The sequence below is a fragment of the Punica granatum genome, chromosome 5 (assembly GCF_007655135.1).
Source record: "Punica granatum isolate Tunisia-2019 chromosome 5, ASM765513v2, whole genome shotgun sequence".
Classification (NCBI taxonomy): domain Eukaryota; kingdom Viridiplantae; phylum Streptophyta; class Magnoliopsida; order Myrtales; family Lythraceae; genus Punica; species Punica granatum.
Window position 1 is genome coordinate 2,128,455 of NC_045131.1, and position 22,064 is coordinate 2,150,518.

The 22,064-nt window shown below is 41.0% G+C and overlaps 5 protein-coding genes across 6 annotated transcripts; 4 read left to right on the forward strand and 1 right to left on the reverse strand.

The window, feature by feature from the left end:
• Window positions 1–190: 190 nt before the first annotated feature.
• On the forward strand, window positions 191–1,173 carry LOC116207826. The gene is made up of 2 exons (XM_031540919.1): window positions 191–673; window positions 826–1,173. The coding sequence occupies exons 1-2, from the start codon at window positions 305–307 to the stop codon at window positions 916–918; spliced, it is 462 nt and encodes a 153-aa protein (XP_031396779.1). The 5' UTR covers window positions 191–304; the 3' UTR covers window positions 919–1,173.
• Window positions 1,174–3,281: 2,108 nt separating this feature from the next.
• Window positions 3,282–7,147, forward strand: LOC116207824 (probable protein phosphatase 2C 43). Of its 2 annotated transcripts, none has more exons than XM_031540916.1 (4): window positions 3,282–3,907; window positions 4,406–4,770; window positions 6,273–6,533; window positions 6,623–7,147. In XM_031540916.1, the coding sequence occupies exons 1-4, from the start codon at window positions 3,586–3,588 to the stop codon at window positions 6,890–6,892; spliced, it is 1,218 nt and encodes a 405-aa protein (XP_031396776.1). In that variant the 5' UTR covers window positions 3,282–3,585; the 3' UTR covers window positions 6,893–7,147. The 2 variants fall into 2 exon arrangements, with proteins under 2 accessions (XP_031396776.1, XP_031396777.1); XM_031540917.1 differs by having other exon boundaries at window positions 3,283–3,907; window positions 6,273–6,509.
• Window positions 7,148–7,637: 490 nt separating this feature from the next.
• Window positions 7,638–11,537, forward strand: LOC116207825 (metal tolerance protein C2). Its single transcript, XM_031540918.1, has 10 exons — window positions 7,638–8,365; window positions 8,599–8,707; window positions 8,936–8,975; window positions 9,119–9,195; window positions 9,711–9,799; window positions 10,252–10,321; window positions 10,445–10,483; window positions 10,571–10,721; window positions 10,794–10,883; window positions 10,969–11,537. The coding sequence occupies exons 1-10, from the start codon at window positions 7,936–7,938 to the stop codon at window positions 11,068–11,070; spliced, it is 1,197 nt and encodes a 398-aa protein (XP_031396778.1). The 5' UTR covers window positions 7,638–7,935; the 3' UTR covers window positions 11,071–11,537.
• Window positions 11,538–11,844: 307 nt separating this feature from the next.
• Window positions 11,845–13,225, forward strand: LOC116209626. Its single transcript, XM_031543326.1, has one exon. It carries the CDS (start codon window positions 11,907–11,909, stop codon window positions 12,957–12,959), a length of 1,053 nt encoding a protein of 350 aa, XP_031399186.1. The 5' UTR covers window positions 11,845–11,906; the 3' UTR covers window positions 12,960–13,225.
• A 4,944-nt stretch (window positions 13,226–18,169) lies between these two features.
• On the reverse strand, window positions 18,170–21,313 carry LOC116209340. Its single transcript, XM_031542950.1, has 4 exons — window positions 20,661–21,313; window positions 20,452–20,498; window positions 19,714–19,784; window positions 18,170–19,221 (listed from the first exon to the last, which is right to left on the reverse strand). The coding sequence occupies exons 1-4, from the start codon at window positions 20,907–20,909 to the stop codon at window positions 18,629–18,631; spliced, it is 960 nt and encodes a 319-aa protein (XP_031398810.1). The 5' UTR covers window positions 20,910–21,313; the 3' UTR covers window positions 18,170–18,628.
• Between the last annotated feature and the right edge of the window lie 751 nt (window positions 21,314–22,064).

The following is a 22,064-nucleotide window of genomic DNA, read 5'->3' on the forward strand; positions in this document are numbered from 1 at the left end:
CTTGCTTAATCTAATAATAGTAATATAGACATAAGCTCTGCTTCCTCAACGGCTATATTTTTTCCGCCATCAATCAATCAATCAATTTCATTATTCAAATAAACAATAATTCCAAAGCAGTCCCCAACCCCAACGGTCCATTCCTTCCCCCGCAGCATAATCATCCCCACCCCACCCCCCGCCCCCCATATTAATCCAAACACCATCACCTTCCCTCCCCGACGATATCTCTCTCCCACCAATTCTTCTCTCCTCCTCTCTCTCTCTATCTCTCTGTTTAGTTCTTTCCTTACTGCATCTGACAATGGGATCTGCCGACCAAAATTCAGATGGCTCAATGAACGTCCAGCACGTGAACAAGAAGTGCTCTGACGAGCTGCTGCGCAAGTTCTCCGACTCCGACGACGAGGAGGACCGGAAGCTGGAGCTGGTGATCAGGGCCACCAAGCGCCGAAAGAGGAGCTCCCGGCAGCGAGTGGGCCCCATTGAGGCAGGCGAGTCCTGCGAGAGCCCGACTAACTGTAATAGCTTGGTGGAAAGGCGGTCACTCCTGCCCGTGGCAGCGAGGACAAGGAAGTCGGTACTGCTCCGGCGGCTCGGGATCGGGAGGTCATTTACCCAGCTCAGGGCGAGGGAACTGAGGAACAGGTCCCTCTTAGGAACCATTGAGAAGGTACGCATATTGCTCTTAGACACAACATGTGGGGGTCCAGAACTGGAACAATAATGTTTTTTTTTTTAATTTATTTAACAATGAAAACCTTTATTTAGTTTTTATTTATTTATTTATTTATTACTAATTATAGTGATGATTTGTGTATGTAGACATGGAGGAAGACTGTGGAGGGAGCTTCAAGAGTGTTCATGGAGAAGCATTACCATCGACACAAGCGTTTGATAAATGATTCGGTTGTGTAACCAATCAAAAGCACTTGTAAATTGGAATTAAGTTTTAATCGCCCTTCTTTTTTAATTAATTTTATTTGTTAAAGGTTTTGTTTATCGTATTTATTTTTTCGGTGTGAACCATGGTATAAAAAAGTCGAATTCGGTCTCGACTAATCCAGTCGAGCCAGGTCTATGGTATTTATTTATCGGAGAGCGGACTAGCTAGTTGCAAAACTTGTAAGCATGCAGGAAGGAATAATGGATGATAAATTCAAACTTAACATATATACAATGTCTCTTCATCTTGGTACTTCTCGGGTCGTCTGAATATACAATACCACAATGCTATCAATAAATGGACATGTAAGTGGGTATCGATCTGCATATATATACGTCGTCGTAAGTGGTCGACCGTACATGTACATGTACAATTCTTTTTCTTTTTTGGGAAAAAAAACCTTAACATTTGGGTGGCATTTAAAGTTGAGGGGGGTGATGTGTTGTGAGACGGATAAAACAGTTTATGTAATTAAAGTGGGTTGGTTCAAGCGGTTCGACGTTTGTTCCGCTTAAGTAAGATTTTGAGTTCGAGTGCTTGTGAATGCTGAAAATTTACGTTGGGAGAACTCTATTCTTTAGTGGGCCGACCCGATTCAACATAATTAATCGGGACTTAATTTGAAAAAAAAAAAAAAAGGTTATGTTGGTGAGCTGAAAATGGAAGGTCGCCTTTTCACATGTCCCATGTGTTTGGCCACTAGCCTCGGAAAGCAACATTACTATGCTCTCCCACAAGCTATACCGATCTATGTGTTCCCGTCCCATTAATTTACTCATGAAAAAATTCTGAAAATTTACGGTCCGAACTTAATTTAATTACATATACCGAATGTATGTGTTAGTTCTATCTATGTAACAAGTCCCCGAGTCACGCAACTCGAAGAAAATCCCCTGATTCACGTACCAAAAGTCGAATGATACGTAAAGCGATGTCACAATGTTTGTGATTTTACTCCAAGTAAAACATGAAAGTCCTAGTGATACATTTTCTTGGGCTTGGTTGACTCTTGATCAAATTGATGATTGAGCTATTCAAAATAGAAAAAAAGAAAAATGGCGATTGAATTGGAACTACACTTATTTACATGAGCAAAGGGAATCAATTATATCAAAGTCAACTGGGTGAAAGTTCTGACTTTTGTGATCTAACTGTGCGTTTGCATGGTCTTACTTAATTTCCTATGGTTATATACAAAATAAAAAATGCATATGTGGTTCCTCATCTTCTCTCATCTCAGACATAACAATGGAAGAGGGGGCCGGTGAGAAAACCTTTCACGTCCCTTTCAATAGCGCAAAGTCAATAGGACGTGATTCAGGTTCAATCCGACAACCTGTTAAATTATTACGACACAAGCGATGGAACCTACAATAATCGAAGGATATAAATTTTGATCGTACGAGAGTCCGAGTGATTGTCGTTTTCCTATTATGGTATGCCCCGTACTGGTCATTCATTTGGCCAAAAATAGAGTCTAAAGCACAAGAAACTGGCCTTTTGATCTGATCTATTCCTTGAGTTTATCTGATCTATTTAAAGAATGGGTTATTACGTATGCAAGTCGTTTGAATCAACTATTCGCAGTGAGATTTATATCATATAAAACGTTAATATGACATTCATTAAAAAAAAAACGTTAATATGAGTCATGACAACATATATAACACAAGAAATGTTGAAAGGGATCGAATAATCACCCTGAATAAATAAAATAAAAAGTGGAAAAATTGGTTTTTTTTTTTTTTTGGGATTTTGGGCAGTTCCAGTGTTCCTCTGCAATAAAACGCGGCCCGCCCCAGATCTCCGGCTGTCTCGTCTCATCTGCTAAAAATGGCATTCTAGTAATTTCTTTATCTGTTTTTTTTCTGGGTGAATTGCAGGGCTGAGGCCCAATTGCATTAAAAGAAATCACGAAATACAAAGTAGAGATATGATGATCCCTATAGCATCACCAAACAATAGAAAGTCGAGCCCAGATGAGCAATGACTAAGAGATTCTAAAAATTACGAAAGTGCATAATTAACAAGTCAATCCATATATACATTGTCCTCTCGATACATGTGTCGAACCAATACTATCCACGGTCGAGAGCTGATTAGCAATTAGCTCGAAGTCCGGTTTGAGGATAATCCTTCTAGCTCCTAACTCCCAAGCCAACGCTAATCCTGTCCTTACTCTCCCCCACATCGCTCTTACCCACCCGAAAAGTGAGCATCAACTCAACTCACGCGCTTCGTCAACTTTTCTTTTCTTCTTTTTCCCCTTGTCCATTTCTCTCTCTGCTCTCTCTCGCTCTCGCCCCTCGGCAGCAACACTACTCTCTCTCTCTCTCTCTCTCTCCTCCCTCCCCCCCCCCCCTCTCCACTGAAAGTCAGAGCGGTTCGCTCCCTCTCTATCTCTCCCCCTTCCCCCTCGCCTCCCTCTGGAAGCTCGGGATTTTGTTCTCTCTCTACAGCGGCGATCCATCAGTTCTAGCCGTCGTCAGTCTCCGTCGTCGTCGTACACTCTCCGAACCCGGAAGTTTCCAACTTTCACTTCTCTGCTTCATTCCCCGCTCTCTTTGTTTCGTCGTGTGGGATTTGTCATCCTGCTCGAATTGCTGCCACCAAGTTCCTGTTCTCGCCGCAAATGAGGGATGTTGAGGTGGTTGGCAAGGATAGCGTGGGCGTGCTGGAGTCCGGTCAGGAGATATGTCCGTATGAGCAAGGATGATGGCGGGGACGACGACGACGACCTCCCCGGTTCCGCGCTCGGTGACTCCCTCATCTGGTGGCGGGACCTGGAGAAGCACTCCTACGGCGAGTTCTCCTTCGCGGTGGTCCAGGCTAATGAGGTGCTCGAGGATCAGAGCCAGGTCGAGACCGGCTGTGACGCCACTTTCGTCGGTGTCTATGATGGACACGGTGGCCCCGAGGCTTCCCGCTTCATCTGCGACCATCTCTTTCTCCACCTTATGAGTGAGTCTCCTCTCCTCTCCTCTCCTCTGTCATTCCCTCGTTCCTGGCTATCTAAAGTCCGCAGCTTACTCTTTATTGTGATGTTGAGTGAATAAGTCTCCTCTCTTCTTCAGGTCAAAGTTGAGTAGTATCCTCTGACCCTGTCTGGTCGGTGATACCCGGAGAGTAGTGAATTGCTTTGGCTACAAATGGAGTTAGTTAGGCGATAGATTCTCATCTTGAAATTGGGAGATTTTCATTTTCACTGCCATGGTTTTTTAGATTTTGTAACTCTGTAATGGAAAGACTTTAGATTGTAAAATTAATGTTCTTGCTCCGGAAGGAAGGAAGGATGTGGAGATTATTACAATGGCAAAATTGGTGACGACCGGGGAAGTCGTTTTCCTGCTCTTTCTTTCGCACCCTTCTTGTCGGCTGTTGCAACTCTCTCCGTCTCCGTGTTTTCACACTGTGTTTATTGTTAATCGTTGACGTTCTGTCCCATTTACTGTTTTGCAGAACATGCTCATGAGCATGGAACCATATCCGAAGACATACTTAGAAGTGCTTTCTCTGCCACCGAAGAAGGATTTCTTAAGCTAGTTCGTCGGACATATGGAATAAAACCAATGATTGCAGCAATTGGATCATGCTGTCTTGCTGGTGTTATCTGGAGGGGAACATTATATGTTGCAAACTTGGGTGACTCCCGAGCTGTAATAGGTTCTTTGGGTAAGTCGAATAAGGTAGTGGCAGAGCAATTGACAAGAGACCATAATGCTAGTATGGAGGACGTCAGACAAGAACTTAGGTCCTTGCATCCTGATGACTCGCATATAGTATTCATGAAACATGGAGTATGGCGTATCAAAGGAATCATTCAGGTTTGCTTTCATTACATACAAACCTTCCTTGAGAGTTTACCTTTGATTTTTTTTTTTTTTAAAATTGGATGTTTTGGTTTGAGCAATTAGGAAGCCTTTTCAATTAGGAATACAGATGCTCTGATGAAAACCTGTTTGCCTAATTGTTCAAGTAGCTAGATCGGAATAGATTTAGACCGGTATTGATCATGGGTCATAAGAAAGCTTCTATTTTTGGTCAACTTCTTTTCCCCACAATTGGAATGAATTTTGAGATGCCTGCTCTATCTTTGGATGCATTGGAATGTAATTAATCCCTCTATCTTACTGAAATTTATTGTTTTGTTACTTGAAATCTATCAGCTTTGAATGCTTTGGTAAATAGGCATGGCTATAGAAAAAGCCGAAGACATTTCCATTTTAGTCTCCTGGTTCTTATTGCATTACCTCTCCCTGGTACCTAATTTTGGGTTTCAAAACAGCTATCATCATCACGGATACCATCCTCCATCTTCTTCCTTGTGCTCTGGCGATCTTTCTTTTGACATATGTTCAAAGGTAAGATTGCTCAGATCATTAGGCTTGTTAGAATTATTTAAAAAAAAAAAAAAACTCTCTTTCAGGTTTAGCTTTTCAGGATAAGCAGTGATGGAAGAATGTGGTGGAAGCATTGGAATAAGTCTTTGTATATTAAAAGACTTTTGTTTGTTAAACATGGTCATGGTAATTTCTAATGGTGAAGGTCTGCTGACTTTCAGCAAAAGAAAGGTGTTGGATTGTGAGCTTATGGATTTCGGAACCTGATGATGCTCCCTTTTTGTTGTGTAAAATGAATTGCTCATTAGTAGAAGAGTGCTATTGTGAACTCTCGTATGACCTGGTCATTCATAATTATATTTCCAACCAATTCTGGACTGGGCGTTGGGAGTGCAGTGATCATAGCAGCACGTGTGGCTCAGTGTAGCCGTAGAAGTTGGAGGCTTATGGCTTTATGCTTGTACTTTGATGGATAATTATTACAAGTATGAGCATTCTCAAGTTTGACCCTACTGATGCACCTGCCAACTGCTTGTACTCGACCCTTTCTTCATGCTAAAAAGCTCCAAGAACCCTGTCTTCTAATTATTTGCTGATTTATGATAAGTGTGAGTGAAACTACCATGCTAAATCCTAAGAACAGTAATCTCAAATCTTTTCTATCAAAATTAGGCGGCTTGAAGTAAAACCATGAAGCTATAGGCATGAAGAAGCATGTCCATAGTACTTACATGAAATCAGTGAGGAATCCTCTCTCAAATGGACTCCTTAGAAAAGAGCTAACACGTCTCCCACTTTCTTTTAGTAGCATCTTTTTATATTTTAAACATCATTTGCAGCAGTGTCATGCAATGTTATTTGATTTGGATCAATCACGCAATATACTTTAATCATTGAACTTATGCATACGTCCTTGATTAGCAAATGATTTGTGTTCTGTTTATTACAAGCATTGATACCTCTTTTCCATTTACCTTCAAAACTAGGTATCAAGATCCATAGGGGACGCATACTTGAAGAAGCCTGAGTTCTCACTGGATCCTTCATTTCCACGGTTTCACCTTCCCGAGCCTATCCGCCGGCCTGTGCTTACAGCAGAACCATCAGTATATTCGAGGGTGTTGAGATCCCAAGATAAATTCATCATATTTGCCTCTGATGGGCTTTGGGAACACCTCTCGAATCAGCGAGCTGTTGAGATTGTGCATAATAACCCCCGTGCTGTATGCTATCCCTCTGATATCTATGTCCGTCCATGCTATCCCTCTGATATCTGTGTCCGTCCATGCTTGTAGAGCTCACATCCTTGTTTTCCTCCCTTGTATATATGCGCTAGGGAATCGCAAGAAGACTGTTAAAGGCAGCACTAGCCGAAGCGGCGAGAAAGAGGGAGATGAGATATGCAGATCTTAAGAAGGTCGAGAAAGGGATCCGCCGTTTCTTCCATGATGACATCACCGTTGTTGTCATCTTCCTGGACCATGAATTGCTTGGAGAGAAGATGCAGGTGCCTGAGGTCTCGATTAGAGGTTTCGTCGACACTGTGGAGCCATCAAACTTCAGTGTCCTTCAAGGGATGAATTCAAATCCGAGGTCCATCCTTTGACATTCCTCCCAACTCATGTAAGGTGAAAGCTTGTCAGACATGAGTCAGTTCCCTAGTTTGATTGGGTTCGATAAATCTCTATCATTATCTTCCTGATTCCATGACTATCTACATTCCCCCTGGTTAAACTGGATTTCTCTTTTACCATGTAGCCGGATCATCCCTCGAGGTTCCGCAGAATACCTGCGAGATAACTTTGGCCTTCGTTTTCCTTCATTCCAATAAATCCATAAATGGAGTCCATACTTAGTACGATCTCCGGTTCGTCCAGTTTGTAGGGATTGCTAATTATGAAGCTCAAATCAGTTCTTGGGCCCTCAAGTATGATCAAAGAGTCGATATTCGCCCTGGCATGGTGTCCCCATCATATTATTGCAAGAGCTTCTTACGAATCTAGATATGTCCGATAATTTTCTTACACCGTCTAGATCTGAATGGACTAAATCTTTGCGGAAGTATAATTTTTCGATTAAGTCGGCAGTCCAGAGTTAAGCTACTGTCCAAATTAAGGATTAATCACATCTGATAGGCTCAGCATACCTTATCATTACGATTCTAACGAGTGATAACCACACCGATGTGCGTGCGTGTGTGTATATAATGAATGAAACATCAGTGAAAAAGTAGATTAGGCCCCGAAAATTTTAATAGAGAAAAATTTTAAGGTGGAAAAGAAAAGGGGGAAAAAAATAAAAAATCTCGTGTGTTATGTCGGAGGCGGACCCTATAAATATTGAGAGAAAAAACGCGAGCGCGACTTCGTTTACTTGACTTGCAGTCTTCGCCCGCCATTCTCTCCCCCACTCGGCTGCGCATTGGAATCGTTTCTCTCGTTCAATCGATCAGCACTCGAGACGTTCTTCTCTCAATCTTCTTCGACTTCCCTAACAGATCTGTTGATTCTGCATCTCCATATGATACGTTCACCTCCAATTCGTTGAAATCTCGTTCCGACGAGCTCAGCATCCTTTGCTGGTCGGAGATTAGGGTTCGGGCGCATCCAGAAGTTTGATTGAGTGGCTCAACGGATCACACTCCCATCTATGGAGAAAAACAGTTCATTAAAATACTACACATTGGCGAACGAGCATCAGCATCAATGGAACGGGGATTTTGGGCCGCCCACCGGCGACCGTAGATATGCCTATACGCGCCAAGCTTCGTTCCACCAATCGCATGAGCCCCACACCCCATTCTCTATCTATCACGATGATTCATCCAAGCCTCTGCTTTCTCGGAGCGCGTCGGGCATCGATATGCCCGCAGAGTCTCTCTCGTTCGAAGAGACAGAGATGCTTGCTGGGGAAGGGAAAGGAATGCGTGGAAAGCCATCCGTTTTGCTCCTGGTGGCTTCACTATTTAAGGCTATAAGGTCGGGGAATAGGTACATGAAGAGATTGTTTTGGTTGATTTCGCTCAACGTGGTGTATTCAACGGCAGAATTAGCTATTGGCCTTTTCACGGGCCGTGTCGGTAAATACATTGATCTTGCTCTTACATTCACATTGGAAGGATTCACCTTTTATGTTAAACTGCATAAGTTGCAGCTCTATTATTTGTGGAAATGGTGTTGCTTATCTTTTCACTAGGATCATTTCCAAATTATAAACTTTAGTGGGATGCAGTATATGCCAACTTAGAGTGTCATCAGCAATATTTGATTGAGATTTGACGTCTTTAACTTTCAGTATTGCTATCTACTTCAGGTTTGGTTTCGGATGCATTTCATTTAACATTTGGCTGTAGCCTCCTGACGTTCTCTTTGTTTGCGATGGCTGCGTCAAGGGAGAAGCCTGACCGATTCTACACTTACGGGTGAGTTCAGATTTAAATGGACAAGTTAAGAGTTAAGATGTTTGTGGAGCTAGTTTTCTTTTGGAAGGTTCTGGTAGCTAATACACCCTCTTTGTTGACCTGATATGTCTCACCAACAACCAAGCTAATACTTCTTGTTGAACTTGAAGTAGCTCGAGACCTTAATATGGATCTTGTTCCAAACGGACATCATTCCGTGCTAACAATTAGTTTGCTGCTCATTGGCAGGTATAAGAGGCTAGAAGTCTTATCTGCATTCACAAATGCTGTAAGTTAGTTGGAGTTCTTCGTTCTTTCGAAATTTTCATTTTGAAGATCACTTCTTGAACATATTCCCGAATCAATGTGCTGTGCATTAGGTTTTAGTGCTAACATATGGGTTTTTGTTGATTCTGTTGCATGTGTAGACAGCTCTTTCTTTTGTTTATGTCATTTTCTATAGCTGTGGAAGCCCTTCACGCGTTCATACAAGATGAATCTGAGCACAAGTAAGTTTATTTCTAGTTTCTGTATTTTGATTTGAAATATCTGCCACTGCTTCTACTTGATGAGAAATATAGGTCAAAACATATTTTGTGATTTCTCACCGGAAAAGTTTTTGTCCTCAAATTCTGGCTAGATGTTTGTAGAGCTCCTCAGTTATCCATATTTGGAGCATTCTTCAAGCAGTGCCGTCCCTCTCTGGCAATTTAATTTTCTGAGATGTACCCTATATGGAGCTACACCTTTTTCTGGATCTAAGGCATTGCATATGTGAATCTATGATGCTGTTGCCTAGATATGACGTCCTGCTGTTTATATTGTAACGTGTTGGAGAAATCATTGCACTGTAAAGTATTTAATTATCATGTGCTGCTTTGCAGTTTGGACTCTTTCCGTGACATCTAAAGCCCTTGGATTTATATACATGATGCTTGATTTGTGATGCTAGTCCATTGTGAAAGTGCTTTTCATATTTTAGGATTAGCTCATGTGATCTTTCCTCTCTTCTTCGTGGGTGCAGGCATTACTTGATTGTCTCAGCAGTTACCAATTTAGCAGTGAATCTAATTGGTGTTTGGTTCTTCAGGAACTATGCCAGAATTAATCTCGGTAAGCTGTCGATGCCATCACATATTGGAAAGGTCTTGACCGCTTGTTTCTTGTCCTTCTTTCACTAGCATAGAAATTCTTAGCATATATTTGTTTAGTATGTGAAAATAAGTGGTGCTTCTGAATAATTAAAAAGAAAAAGCGATACAAGGAACTGGAGAAAATGGGTTTATTCAGCAATAATGCACAAGTTGTAATATGTTGATAATCCTTACCAGTAAAAGAAACGACAAAGGGAAGAAACAGGTGGACCCTCCAAGTCGTAACAGTTGATGTATTTTTCTCTTCTGCTTAATTTAATTATTATTGAATTATTACATATCCGCAACTCTAAGTACCGGAAATAGCGGGAAAAAAAAATGATAGCATTTGTGTGCAAGTTCTTTTTCTCATAGGCATGTTGCCAAATCTTCTTCTCTCCTGCTAATCTTTTTGGTTTTATTTTTCTGCAGTATATAGAAAGGTAGAAGACATGAACTATCACTCAGTTTGCCTGCATGTTCTTGCAGATTCAATTCGCAGGTATAAAATTTCTCCAGTATCTCTCTGCAGTGCGCAGTTGGATATGCAGGCATCATATAATCATATCCATTTGCTTTTTTCCTTAAAAAATCGCTCTTAAGCTGGTAAACATTTATTCCTCAGTGCAGGTTTGATACTGGCATCTTGGCTCCTATCCCTCGGGTATAGACTGCTCTCTTTTCTCTTTGGGTTGCTTCTGAAATAAGCCACCTTCTCCCTGATTAAATTTTGAACTTTAATCCCCTGCAGGGTTCAAAATGCAGAAGTTTTGTGCATGGGACTCGTTTCAGCTACAGTGTTCATGCTTATTATGCCACTTTTTAAAGCGAGTGGTGGCATATTGCTACAAATGGCACCACCAAGCATTTCAAATTCAGCACTGAGCAAATGCTGGAGACAGGTGATTAAAATCTCTTTCTCTCTCTCTCTCTCTGACTCATTTATGGAAGCGCTGAACATTTCCGTATTCCAGATTACTGCTCGAGAAGAGGTATCTGAGATTTCACAGGCTCGTTTTTGGGAGGTGATCCCCGGGCATGTTGTTGGCTCACTAACCATACGAGTATGTTCCGATTAACTTAATCCTTTACCATTTTTAAGAACTTTAACTCTTCTGGCTCAATCATTACCTTCATTTTAATGTGCAGGTAAAGGATGGCATGAACGAGCATTCAGTGCTCCAGATCGTGCACAGTTTGTACCATGATCTGGGCATACAAGACTTGACAGTACAGACAGATGAATCTTAAAGGAAGTTCAGAATATTTGCTTGCTATGGATCTCATCGTATTTTGCTCCGAGTACAATTCTATTATTGGGATTGAGGAATTCTAATTCCTTTCCCCATTTATTCCCACCCAGTCCTGGAGACGTTCCTGGAAAGATGGCAGCTGCAGAAAAACGTTTGATATTTTCATATGTGGCCCAGTGGTTTGTAGACTAGTAACTTTTACACCTAGCACTCGCTGTTGATAAAAGTGACAGCTGCAATTTTGCTCTGGAGATTTTGCGATTCTTGTATCACAAGCATCTAAAAAGGTATAAAATTATACATTCTGTTCGAGACGTTTCTCTTCTTGTTGTGTTTCATCCAAAGTTCGAGCTCGGGAATACTTTCTTCAGAAACGGCTAGCTCCTCTTTTCGAGCCAGAACTGTAATAAGATTCATGAGATTGTAGTTTTACTTTGGCATATAAAGTCTCCTTTGGGGCTTTAATCGTACCTTGTAAAACAACTTAATAAAGTACTTCTGACATTTTGTGGGGCAACTTCTCTGTAGAAGCCGAAGTGGCTCCCATGAATAATCTACTGCGTAACAGAATGCGACATGTTTGTTGTCAACCGTGAAGTACTATGAGCGGATGTTGTCTCGTTGATATTGATGTACGCGGAACGAACGCGTACGGTAGATAGTTAATGTACACGGAACGAACCGCGTCCAATGGATGGTGATGCAAATGAAACGAAACTGCCTGATTCACTTAACGCCATCCACCCGTGTCCTTATAAAACTCTCTCCGTCCCTCTGCTTTCTGCATCATCAATCCATACACACGGAAAACAGACACACGTAGAACTAGAAAGGATGAGCAGCCTCAATGGTGCAGCTGAACAACAGAGGCCAACCTTCACTCACTTGGCCCACCACCACCCCTTAGAGCTAGCCAATGGCCTAAACAACCACCTCGTAAGCTGCTCGGGCTGCACCCTCCCTATCCTCGGAGGCAAGGACTACTATACTTGCCGGCCTTGCTCCTTCTCCCTCCACTCCTCCTGCTTTAAAATGCCTCCTTCCCTTCGCCACCCTTCCCACCCTGCCCATGAACTTCGCCTTTCCTGCTCCTCCACCACTGCTGCTCCATGCCAGGCCTGTGCCCAGCCGATTGCTCCCAGCTCAGGAGGCGGCTTCTTCTACAGCTGCCAATTTTGTCCTGTCCACTTCCATTCGCTTTGCCTATTCCGGCCAGTCTCCATCTCCCACCCTTTCCACCCGGTCCACGAGCTGTCCTTGAAGTTCTCCTCCCCTTATGGAGCCGGTGTTGGGTTCCGTTGCGATGTATGTGGGAATCCTGGGCTGCCTGATCAGTGGCTCTACCGGTGTGATATGTGTGACTTTGACATCCATGCTGAATGCTCAGCTGCCACATCAGCTGTCACAACCACCCGGAGCGCCCTGACAGCCGGGTCACCAGGTGGTGCTCCACCTCAACCTCCGCTACCTGCGGGCTATCCCCCTTCCCTACCTCCAACAAACTCTGGAGTGGCATATCAGGGAGCAACTACCGTCCAGCTTCAACAACCACAGCCTGCTGTAGGAATGGGAATGAACCAAACACAACTGCAGTCATGGTCTGGATATCAGCAGCCTGCGGGTGTCGGAGCTGGAATGACCCAAGCACCGCCACAGGTTATCGGCGGCGGTTATTCTAACCCCATGTCTTATCCTATCCAGACAGTGGGTGCAGTGCCAGTCGCTCCTGCTCCAGCAATGGGAATGGGAATGGGAATGGGAACACTGGTGATGGCGGGAGTCGCCACAGGTGTAGGAGAAGGGATAGGACAAGGAATTTTTCAGAGCACTGCGAGTGCTTTTGGTGGACACGACTCCTCGGGTTTATCAGATCAGCACATCATCTGATACGTTCCAAATCCTCGGGTCATGGACTTATGTTTCTGCGGTTTCTGTTTTTCGCTTCTTCGTTCAGGTGTTCTTGATATAGAACGGAGTGTTTTAACTTCCTGAGCAGGTGGACTACTAGAAATTAGTCCTTGTTCTTTTCTTTCCTGCAACTCCGTTATTTTACAGTCCCATGTTTGCTATATTGAAACTTTCTTTTTCCATCGACCTGTAAGAAGGTATCACATGACGGACCCATTTATTGAATGAAAGAGACTTTGAATTAAGCTCTTAATGGAACAAGATTCCATATTCCTTTACCATTCCAGTGTATGGAAGGGGTCACCAGTCCTCAAGATGCTGAAGTGACCTTGTTTTCTACGGACAGTTTGATAGATCACATAGTAATTCATCTGGTATTTGATTGCATGTTTTCTCCGGCTTCAATTTCATGATACAAACAAATGACTCGGGAGACGGACAGACACTTTCCTTGGACTTGTAGTAGAGCTCGGAATATTACGGACAAGATGTAATTAGTCACCATGTCAATTTCACATTATTTTACTGAAAAGCCGGCCTTCACATTGTCTGCAGAAAGTCTTGGCCTTATACTTCAATAGCTGCTAATGTAAGTGATGCCAAACTGCTATTGAATAATCAATGATATTTGGGTGCCGGCACATTTCAACTTCTTTAACCAAATTCTACATTCCAACTCTTGAACATCCCGAAGCATTTCTAGGAACATGTCTCATTCCCCTCTTTCTCCATTATGAGCCATTCCCTCAGCAAACCGGAAATGGAGGTGAGAAGAGAGATCTCCAGTCATTCTAGCCATGGACACCCATTTGAGCTCACAGTCACTTCTCATCCTCACCCGCTTAAACTCGAGTTTTCACTCCATTACGAGTTTTCCTGCAACCTGTGCCATAAACCCTGTTCTAATGTCGAATGGCTCTACCAGTGTAACCTCTGTGAGTTCAATTCCCATATCCAGTGTGCCGCCGCAAATAGGAGAACATCTCCTGCTGGTGAAGCACCAATGCAGTTTGATAATACGAAGAATCTTGCCAAGAAAACTGCTCTGGCTTCTCCACATTTGGACCTTTCACAGCAGGACGATAGGTCTGCCATGATCTCTATAGACCTTGCCCCGACTCCAAGTTATCAGTTCAGCGATACGTGCTTCTCCATCGATCTGCAAAAGTCTTATGTGGGCTACAATGGGAACTATGAGGGGGAAGTTCAAGCTCGACACAAGGATCGTGGCGAGTTATCGGGCACTGGTGAGATGAAAGAAAAGACTGGATCGAGCACCATTAAGCAAGACAAGCAGCAACCATATCAAGAGTTCAAACAAGGTTCAGGTAAGATAAAAGAAGTCATGATCAATGACGAAATATTCGCGAATTGGGGTGTTGGGAGCCAGACCCAGAAGAGTTTGATACCAGCGGATAGAAGTAGAAGTACTAGCAAGGGATCCATTGGCAGGTCTAGGAGAGTAAATCAGGGAAGCCCTGCATCAAAGACAGTGAGTATACACCGACACACGACACATAAACTTATTCGAGTGCTCGATTAAGCAATGTTCAGTGACGTAATTTGTTGGTAACTCTGGGACAACGTTTTGCTGCAGGAAAAGGGTACACTATGGAAGAATCTGCTGTGCTGCTATCATCCCAGTTCCAAGATGTTGTGAGGATGGGGGATTGTTGAAATATTTTCTTGCTGCTAAACAACTACACATAATAAAGAAGGTTCGCGCTTTTCAGGATTTCGGTTCATGTCATGGGGGGTGCTCATTGAATCCTAAGCATCAAGATCGATAAACATATAAATTTGGGTAACAATGGGCAAAATCACAATGATTATTACTGTACAATCCGACAGATGAGCCTATAACTACCAAGTACCACCAGTTGATCTTTAAAGGTGGTTGTCTATGTTTGCACGCGCAATCAACTACCTATGAATCTGCGAGATTGATAAACTTGGAATAATGATCCATACAACAGGAAGCAATTTATGATTGGCAAATTGAAATTAAACTATTCGATCTAGCTATTATGAAAAATATGAAAATTCAAGACTGATAATGAATATCTTAATTATGTAATAGAAGCATACAAAGTCTCTCTCGTTTTTCTATTTTTATAGCATTACCCTCATATTGAACAGGATCTTCATGAAGGAGCTTAATTCTAAATGGACAAGTGTAGATCTATATATAATTTATTGCTTCTATATATATATATATATATAGACAGCGATATGTATATATGTTGTCTTCATCAACTAGTCTAAATCCTAGATAAAATGATCACAGCTGGGGACAAATATTATTATATTGCATTAACTTCAGGTTCTCTCCTCTTATTGGCGTCAAAATATTTATACTCAATCATGTTATCAATACATTTGCTCGCATTAATGTTAAAAGGAAGACCGTTTAGTTTAACTAATTGAAAACACTTCACATTATATTACCTTCGGAAAAGACAAGTTTCAATCTTATTAACACAGTTTGGTAGACGGGAATAAAATGAAATGAAATAATATTATATTCTTCAACTCCAATTTTTTTTTATATGTTATTATTTTGAAGAGTTAGCATTCCATTTAAAGAACAATTTTCCTTTAACTTGATGGATGCTCTTCCCTTAAAAAACTTAAAGAAATAGTCATTTCATCACTTGTACTAAGTTTTATATGATCATATATTTTCTTCTAAATTATTATATATAAAATTTTATTTATGTAAAATGATATTTTGATAAATAAGTTTATTTACTTAAAAGAAAATTTTCAAGTTCTCAAATTCAACTTAAAAATTGTTATTTTTCTCTAAGCACTAGTACATATTTCAAATGCATTTCATTCTTTTTCATTTCATTCCGGCATATCAAACATGACCTTAGCGCTCCTTGATAATAAGAAAGAATTTTACAAACTAATGACACGATACTATTTAATAGACGCGAATGTTGATCTTCAATATGGATAAATAACTGGGTAGAAATAGCAATACGATGTGTATATATATATATATATATTTTTGTGATAATAACTGCATGCCTGGATTGCTCGATTTTTTTTTCTTATTATTTCTTAGAAATATCGATATTTTCCTTGGGACACATGCATGCTTATATATGTTCAGATTAGGCACGTGAATGCATGGTTTTACAGTATAGTAAAATAATTGGCAAAAAAATAAAGAAGATGCATGCATCATTTGAGAATCCGAGAATCCATATATATATATATATTGAAATTATCATCGAGACATTATTAGAAAACCGTGAGGCTCTAATTATGAACATCCTAGTCGAACTAATGCTCACTTACCCTAAATCTGTGCACAAAACCATCCAAAGTTCAATTTGTTACTAGCGGAAAGTCGACAATATATATATATACACATACATGTGATACACAAATGAGTTGAGATGTGGAGAGGATTAATATTGTATCCGGGGCTGTGTATATGCACGCGATTAGACACGGAGATATATATATTATATGCATATACATGGAAAAAAAAATGTCAAGTGTGCACAGTATGGGCATGTGTGTATATATGTATATGTATAAAACTGGAGCTACATCATACCAAAATTCATTTTTTTTGGCGGAATGAAAGGCTAGGTCGGGTTATTAGCCCGATGTGGCTGTCCCAACTAAGGGAACCTAATCGCCACGGAATGTTCCTTTCGCCATAACTCGCTGAGACTTTAGCTCTAGTTGGTCAGCCCCACCAACACACTGGTGAATTAAGTCCAATGCCCACTGGATCAAGCATTATGGGCCGACCACCGCCATCCTATAATACACCTATATAGTGGCGAGCTCTACATCCTCAGTGATGTTCGAACCCGTGATGTTTAAGTAGAGCGCTTAATGCTTAACCAGTAGACCACCGTGTTAGTGGTATGTATGTGTACCCTTTGAAATAGCTAATAGCTCTTCTAAAAAAACTAGGGCAAATTAAGGAGCACATGGATGAATAATTAAAGTGTGCTTCACAATTTATATAGCAAAGTGCTAATACAAAGATTTTTTTTTCCGGTTATAAAAAAAGTTCATTGGCTTAGTAAAATGTATGCTTATATGAAGATTTAAAACATCTATATTATATACTGTTATATATATATAGAAACTAACATTTGGGACAATCTTGATTTATTTTACTTGCAACCATAACCTTATTCCATTTACATGGAATATATATATATATATATATATATATGCGATATACGTAGTATATATTGCTCAATGAAGGACCGCCAACTGTGTGAAAACTTATCAGTCCAGCTAATTTTGAATTTTCAAATTTCATTGATTTTTTACCCACTTTTTCATTACTAACATCTCATATCTTATTAGCGCTGGAAATACATATAGAATATATATATATATACACATACACCGACACACATGTATTGTCAAATAACTCGCAATATCTTTGATCATGTTTTTCAATTCCACTGCCTTTTTCTTCTAAGTCTCTCTAATATAGATATATATGGATATGAATCCAACTGCATGTGATGTGAGCATCCAAACTAAGACGAGCTAGCAAGCTGGATACACAGTCAAAAGAGATACAGTAACTACCAAAGCCTCGGCTTCCTCTCCTAAAGAAGATTAAATATATAATTATATATATTATCCAAAGCAAATGTAATCTTAACACACACACACACACATATATATTTATTACTCTCCCAAAAAGAGATTATATTGATCTTGATAAACTATGTGGGGCTCTCAAGATTAGAATTTTGTCCTCTTGGGGGCCCACAAATTAAGGACTACGAGGATTAACTTCAATCTTTCCCTGAAGTCGTATATTTTAGGAAAAAAATATTTGATAAGTAATACATAACTACTTGATTGTGTAAAATTCCATTTGAAATTATAAGTGTCTCATCATATAATTCTCACATCTGATAGTAGGACACTTGTCATTTTGGGGGTGAAGTTTATATAATGGGACACTTGTCACCCAACATTTTCTTAAATTTTAGGATTTGCAGCACTTATTAAACCTAATATTTATTTTCATTGAATTAATTATATAAACAGTTGAGATTCCTCAAGGACAAGATTCTTGGTCCCAAAAAGATCCTATATTTTTCCCCTAATCTCTTATTTAACTGAATAATAAAAATATATATCCATGAACTAATAGCGATTAATCCATCATCTGCACAAATAGCAACATATAACAAAAACGACATACTTTGTCATTTACCACACAAAAGAAAAAAAGAAAAAGAAAAAGAAAAAGAAAAAAGCGCACTTTATCATAGTGTTTCAAGAATCCCAAGCAAGACATAGAATGAAACACAAACAGCAAAACTAATCATCATAAGCGTACTAAGGAAAAAAACGAAAATGAAATCCAAACATATAAACACGTCACACTTTTTGGCCATAACCTTGGCCTTCTCTATATTAACATTCACAATAAAATATCTTAGCTAGGGAGGGCAGCCTCCAATCTCGTGTCACACGAGGGATTGGGACAATATTTTACGCGTATATACTTCCTAGTCTAATATGACGGACGCCTGCCGTTGTCCGGTCACAGTATCTGTGTTGCGTCGGTAAATCACATGCACCCGGTCCATAAGGAAACTTTCTCTCCGAATTCAAGAGTCTGAAATTTAGTACCAAGCATTTCATGCTTCAGTGCTCTCAATTTCAACGTTGTTGGATCCCATGGCTCCTATAGCAGCTGTTGTCGGAGTTGCACTACTAGTGTTGGCAGTACTATCGTTACCTTGTCCGAGAAGACTGCTCATGGATCGGGCTTTGACCACCCCGAGCTTCGCCCCCTTCTTGATCTTTTTCTCATCGATAATTAGATCTTCGTCTTCTTTGTCTTTTGGCTCTTTCAGTGTGGCTTGGGATGATCCCAGCAGCACCGGTGCTGTTGGTGGCTTGTTCTGGTGGCGGCTGCGCACGTTTGTCATGCTCCGGAGCCGCCCCTTGCCCAAGTGATGCTCGCAGAGGGAATAACCCACCAGGGTGGGCTGACAGCACCGCCATCCCCGGCCGTTTACTCTGCTGCACCTCGACCCCTCCAGGACCGCCCCAGCACCACCCCCTCTTCCCCTCTTCCTTACAATGCTCCTGCTCGTGCACGAAATATTCTTGACCGCATTCTTGATTTCATCTCTTCCTCCTCCTTCCTCTTCGTCATCATCATTCTGATTTCTTCTTTTCTTCTGCGGAAGAAATGCACTGCTTGTTCCCCCACTCCACCCCCCACCTGCGAGTGAACCACAGATATATGCACAATATATCGGGATTAAAACAAACCCCACATGCAATAACCTATATATCAGCCAGCCATTATTCCTTTAATATATATATATATATATATATGGCATACGCTTTCAAGGACTTCCTTCATATAACAACGTCCATATTGTTCACTCAGGAGCCAACGTATGGCTTCTATATGACGACAATATCCATTGTTCATTCGTGAGCTAACATATGACATATGAATCAAGCATAAAGGGTCAAAATCAGCTTGTGAAATTATGTGAAGCTTCTGCATAAAACCACTGACAACTGCACGGGTAAGTCGTTGGGCCTATAAGTTTGTGGGCAGCAGCAAAATCTCAGATAACTGGGGTTTCATTAGCACAACATGAAAGCTTCGCTCGATGACAGTGTACATTTCTCATTTTAGAGCGAAATAAAGCGTACCGATTAATTATAAGCTATCTCTATAGTACAAACATTGAACTCGTACCTGAATGCAAAGTGCCCGACTGGTGAAGTACCTTTGTAGACCCACCGAGGTTCATAGGAGTCGTCGAAACACTAGACATCCAGATAATGTACGCAACGCCGGGGCCCAAGAGAGAAAACGATCCCAGAGCCACAACAAATTGGTATTATAAAGATATAACGCAAAATTGAGAAAAGAAAAGGTAAAGGGTGCAATATACATACATACATACATATACATATATATGGAGAGAGAGAAAGAGATGTAAGCATAATGTGTGGAGAGAAAATGTGTGTGTGGGTGGGTTTTCTAGGAGCTTGGAGTTGCTGGGGGAAGCTAGGGGACCAGCATCCGATGCTAACGTGCACCGCACCAGCTAGCTTAGCTCTCTCTCTTGTATTAGTTGGGACAGACAGCTCAAATTATTATTCAACCCACTCAAAAAAAAAAAAGAACAAAAGATTAAAGTCTCTCTCTCTCTCTCTTTCTTGCTAGCTCTAGAGAGAGAGAGAGAGAGAGATCAGTAGATTAATAAGAGTATTCAACTGAGCTCATCAAGTAGAATTACAAAACAGTGCAATTTCCACTCACATGGGATTAATAATAATGGATCTTTTCATTAAAATTTTGTTGGGTCTAATCTCGTGAAGGATTTATATAATATGCGTGTCTGTATATGATTATGAGAATATATATAGGATTAACTTCTTCATTTTTCATTATTATTATTAAATCTCCAGTCCACCCCCCTTTTCTTACCTGGAATCATTGGGGATGAGCTTCTCCTCTCCATTGATCACCATCTCCTGCCAATATGTGTACCACCCCATAATCACTGATATTTGCTTAATCTCGTCGACGAATTAATTCGGGTTTTGCACTTGAATTGAATTAGGATGATGCAAAAAAAAAAAAAAAACCTTTTTGACAGTAGTGCAATAATAATCTCAGAGTTTAGTGTAACTCACGGGTTCATCCATGGCCCTGGAGACGCTGATCGGGGCCCGATTGGGCGCCTGATCGGATGGCTTGGAATTCTTGTCGATATCATCGGCGGTGGCGGGAGCAGTGGGGTGGAGGAGGAGTTGCACTGGCGGGAGCTGGGACAGGCCATCGGAGCTGGAGTGGGAGAAGGGATCTGAGAGTGACAGCGATGAGAGGGGAACCGGCGAGAGAGACGAGAGCGGAAGCGGGACTTGTCTCTTCCTGATCCTCATATGCCTTCTCTTCTTCCTTGCACGTCGGAGATCAGAGACGAAGACCGCCGCAAACAGTAAGAAATTCCTCACCGGTCTCGCACGGATTCGACCGATGACGACGAAGAAGGACGAGAAGGAGGAGGAGCAACGAAGGAGAAGGAGAAGAAGCGCAGACGGACACAGGAAAAACCTCTGACGATCTCTCCCCCTCTATTGAATACTTCTTCTCCTTTCTTCTCAGTGCAACGCCGGGCTCAGAGCTGCTGCTTGGCTTCGGCCTGCTTCACTTTCTCTCTCTATCGCCTTAGGGGACTGCACTGCACAATTTACTTTCTCTCTCTAACTTTTTATTCGTTGCACCACAAAGACAAAGTAGGAGGGAGAGGAGAGGGGAGGGAGGAAGGAAGGAAGGAAGATGAGAACGAGAGGAGAGAGCACAGGACTCGTAAAAATGGAGGGAAAGCACGTGCGAACCCTCTGGGGATGGCACGTGCGGGAACCGGCTGCAGCGGTAGCCGGTAACCGTAAGTTGGGGGACGGAGTACGGATTATTATGGATTGGTGCCAGAGCGGAAGGAATAGGAAAGGCAAATGGAGGAATTCACAAATACGATGGATGAGTAGTTTTATTTATCGTTCTACTCCTTTTTCTATTATTACTATTATTATTATTATTATTGTTGTTGTTGTTGTTGTTGTTGTTTTGAGAACACGAGCTGTTTTCAATTTGAGCGACAATTTCTCAGGCATCAGTTTGGTTCTAAACACAAATTACTTATAGTTTATTTTTGAATTTGGATTTCAAAAAAAGATTGTCCATTTTTAAGCACAATTTGCTAACAATAAGATGCATTAAGAATTCTTTTAATTTTATTGAATAGAATATGGTAAATAGAGCAAGATGAACCGACGTGTATTAATACAGCTTACAGGTGGTTCAACGCAATTTTTCACTTAGATAATATTTTGATTCGAGTTTTGTGAATGGAGAAAATTAATAATTAAAGTTTTACCTCTTAATAATTCAATCCAGCTCAAATCTACATATAATATATAATGTCGAGCCATTTTCCTAAGGTCGTAGCCATATATGTACATCTGGTAAAATAGAAACTTCTCACGCGTTTGTAACCGCTCACGCTAATTGACAATATATGTATTTATAGTTAGAAC

What these genes read in the sequence shown, in the direction of transcription:
- LOC116207825 (XM_031540918.1), top strand. Translation starts at nt 7,936, where the DNA reads ATGGAGAAAAACAGTTCATTAAAATACTACACATTGGCGAACGAGCAT. An exon ending in TCTTGGCTCCTATCCCTCGG is followed by an intron (nt 10,484 to 10,570) that starts GTATAGACTGCT and finishes AATCCCCTGCAG; the next exon opens with GGTTCAAAATGCAGAAGTTT. An exon ending in TTGGCTCACTAACCATACGA is followed by an intron (nt 10,884 to 10,968) that starts GTATGTTCCGAT and finishes TTTAATGTGCAG; the next exon opens with GTAAAGGATGGCATGAACGA.
- LOC116207826 (XM_031540919.1), top strand. Translation starts at nt 305, where the DNA reads ATGGGATCTGCCGACCAAAATTCAGATGGCTCAATGAACGTCCAGCAC. An exon ending in TCTTAGGAACCATTGAGAAG is followed by an intron (nt 674 to 825) that starts GTACGCATATTG and finishes TTGTGTATGTAG; the next exon opens with ACATGGAGGAAGACTGTGGA.
- LOC116209626 (XM_031543326.1), top strand. Translation starts at nt 11,907, where the DNA reads ATGAGCAGCCTCAATGGTGCAGCTGAACAACAGAGGCCAACCTTCACT.
- LOC116209340 (XM_031542950.1), bottom strand. Translation starts at nt 20,909, where the DNA reads ATGAGGATCAGGAAGAGACAAGTCCCGCTTCCGCTCTCGTCTCTCTCG. An exon ending in CTCATCCCCAATGATTCCAG is followed by an intron (nt 19,785 to 20,451) that starts GTAAGAAAAGGG and finishes CTGGATGTCTAG; the next exon opens with TGTTTCGACGACTCCTATGA. An exon ending in GTCGGGCACTTTGCATTCAG is followed by an intron (nt 19,222 to 19,713) that starts GTACGAGTTCAA and finishes GTTCACTCGCAG; the next exon opens with GTGGGGGGTGGAGTGGGGGA.
- LOC116207824 (XM_031540916.1), top strand. Translation starts at nt 3,586, where the DNA reads ATGTTGAGGTGGTTGGCAAGGATAGCGTGGGCGTGCTGGAGTCCGGTC. An exon ending in TCTCTTTCTCCACCTTATGA is followed by an intron (nt 3,908 to 4,405) that starts GTGAGTCTCCTC and finishes ACTGTTTTGCAG; the next exon opens with AACATGCTCATGAGCATGGA. An exon ending in GTATCAAAGGAATCATTCAG is followed by an intron (nt 4,771 to 6,272) that starts GTTTGCTTTCAT and finishes CTTCAAAACTAG; the next exon opens with GTATCAAGATCCATAGGGGA.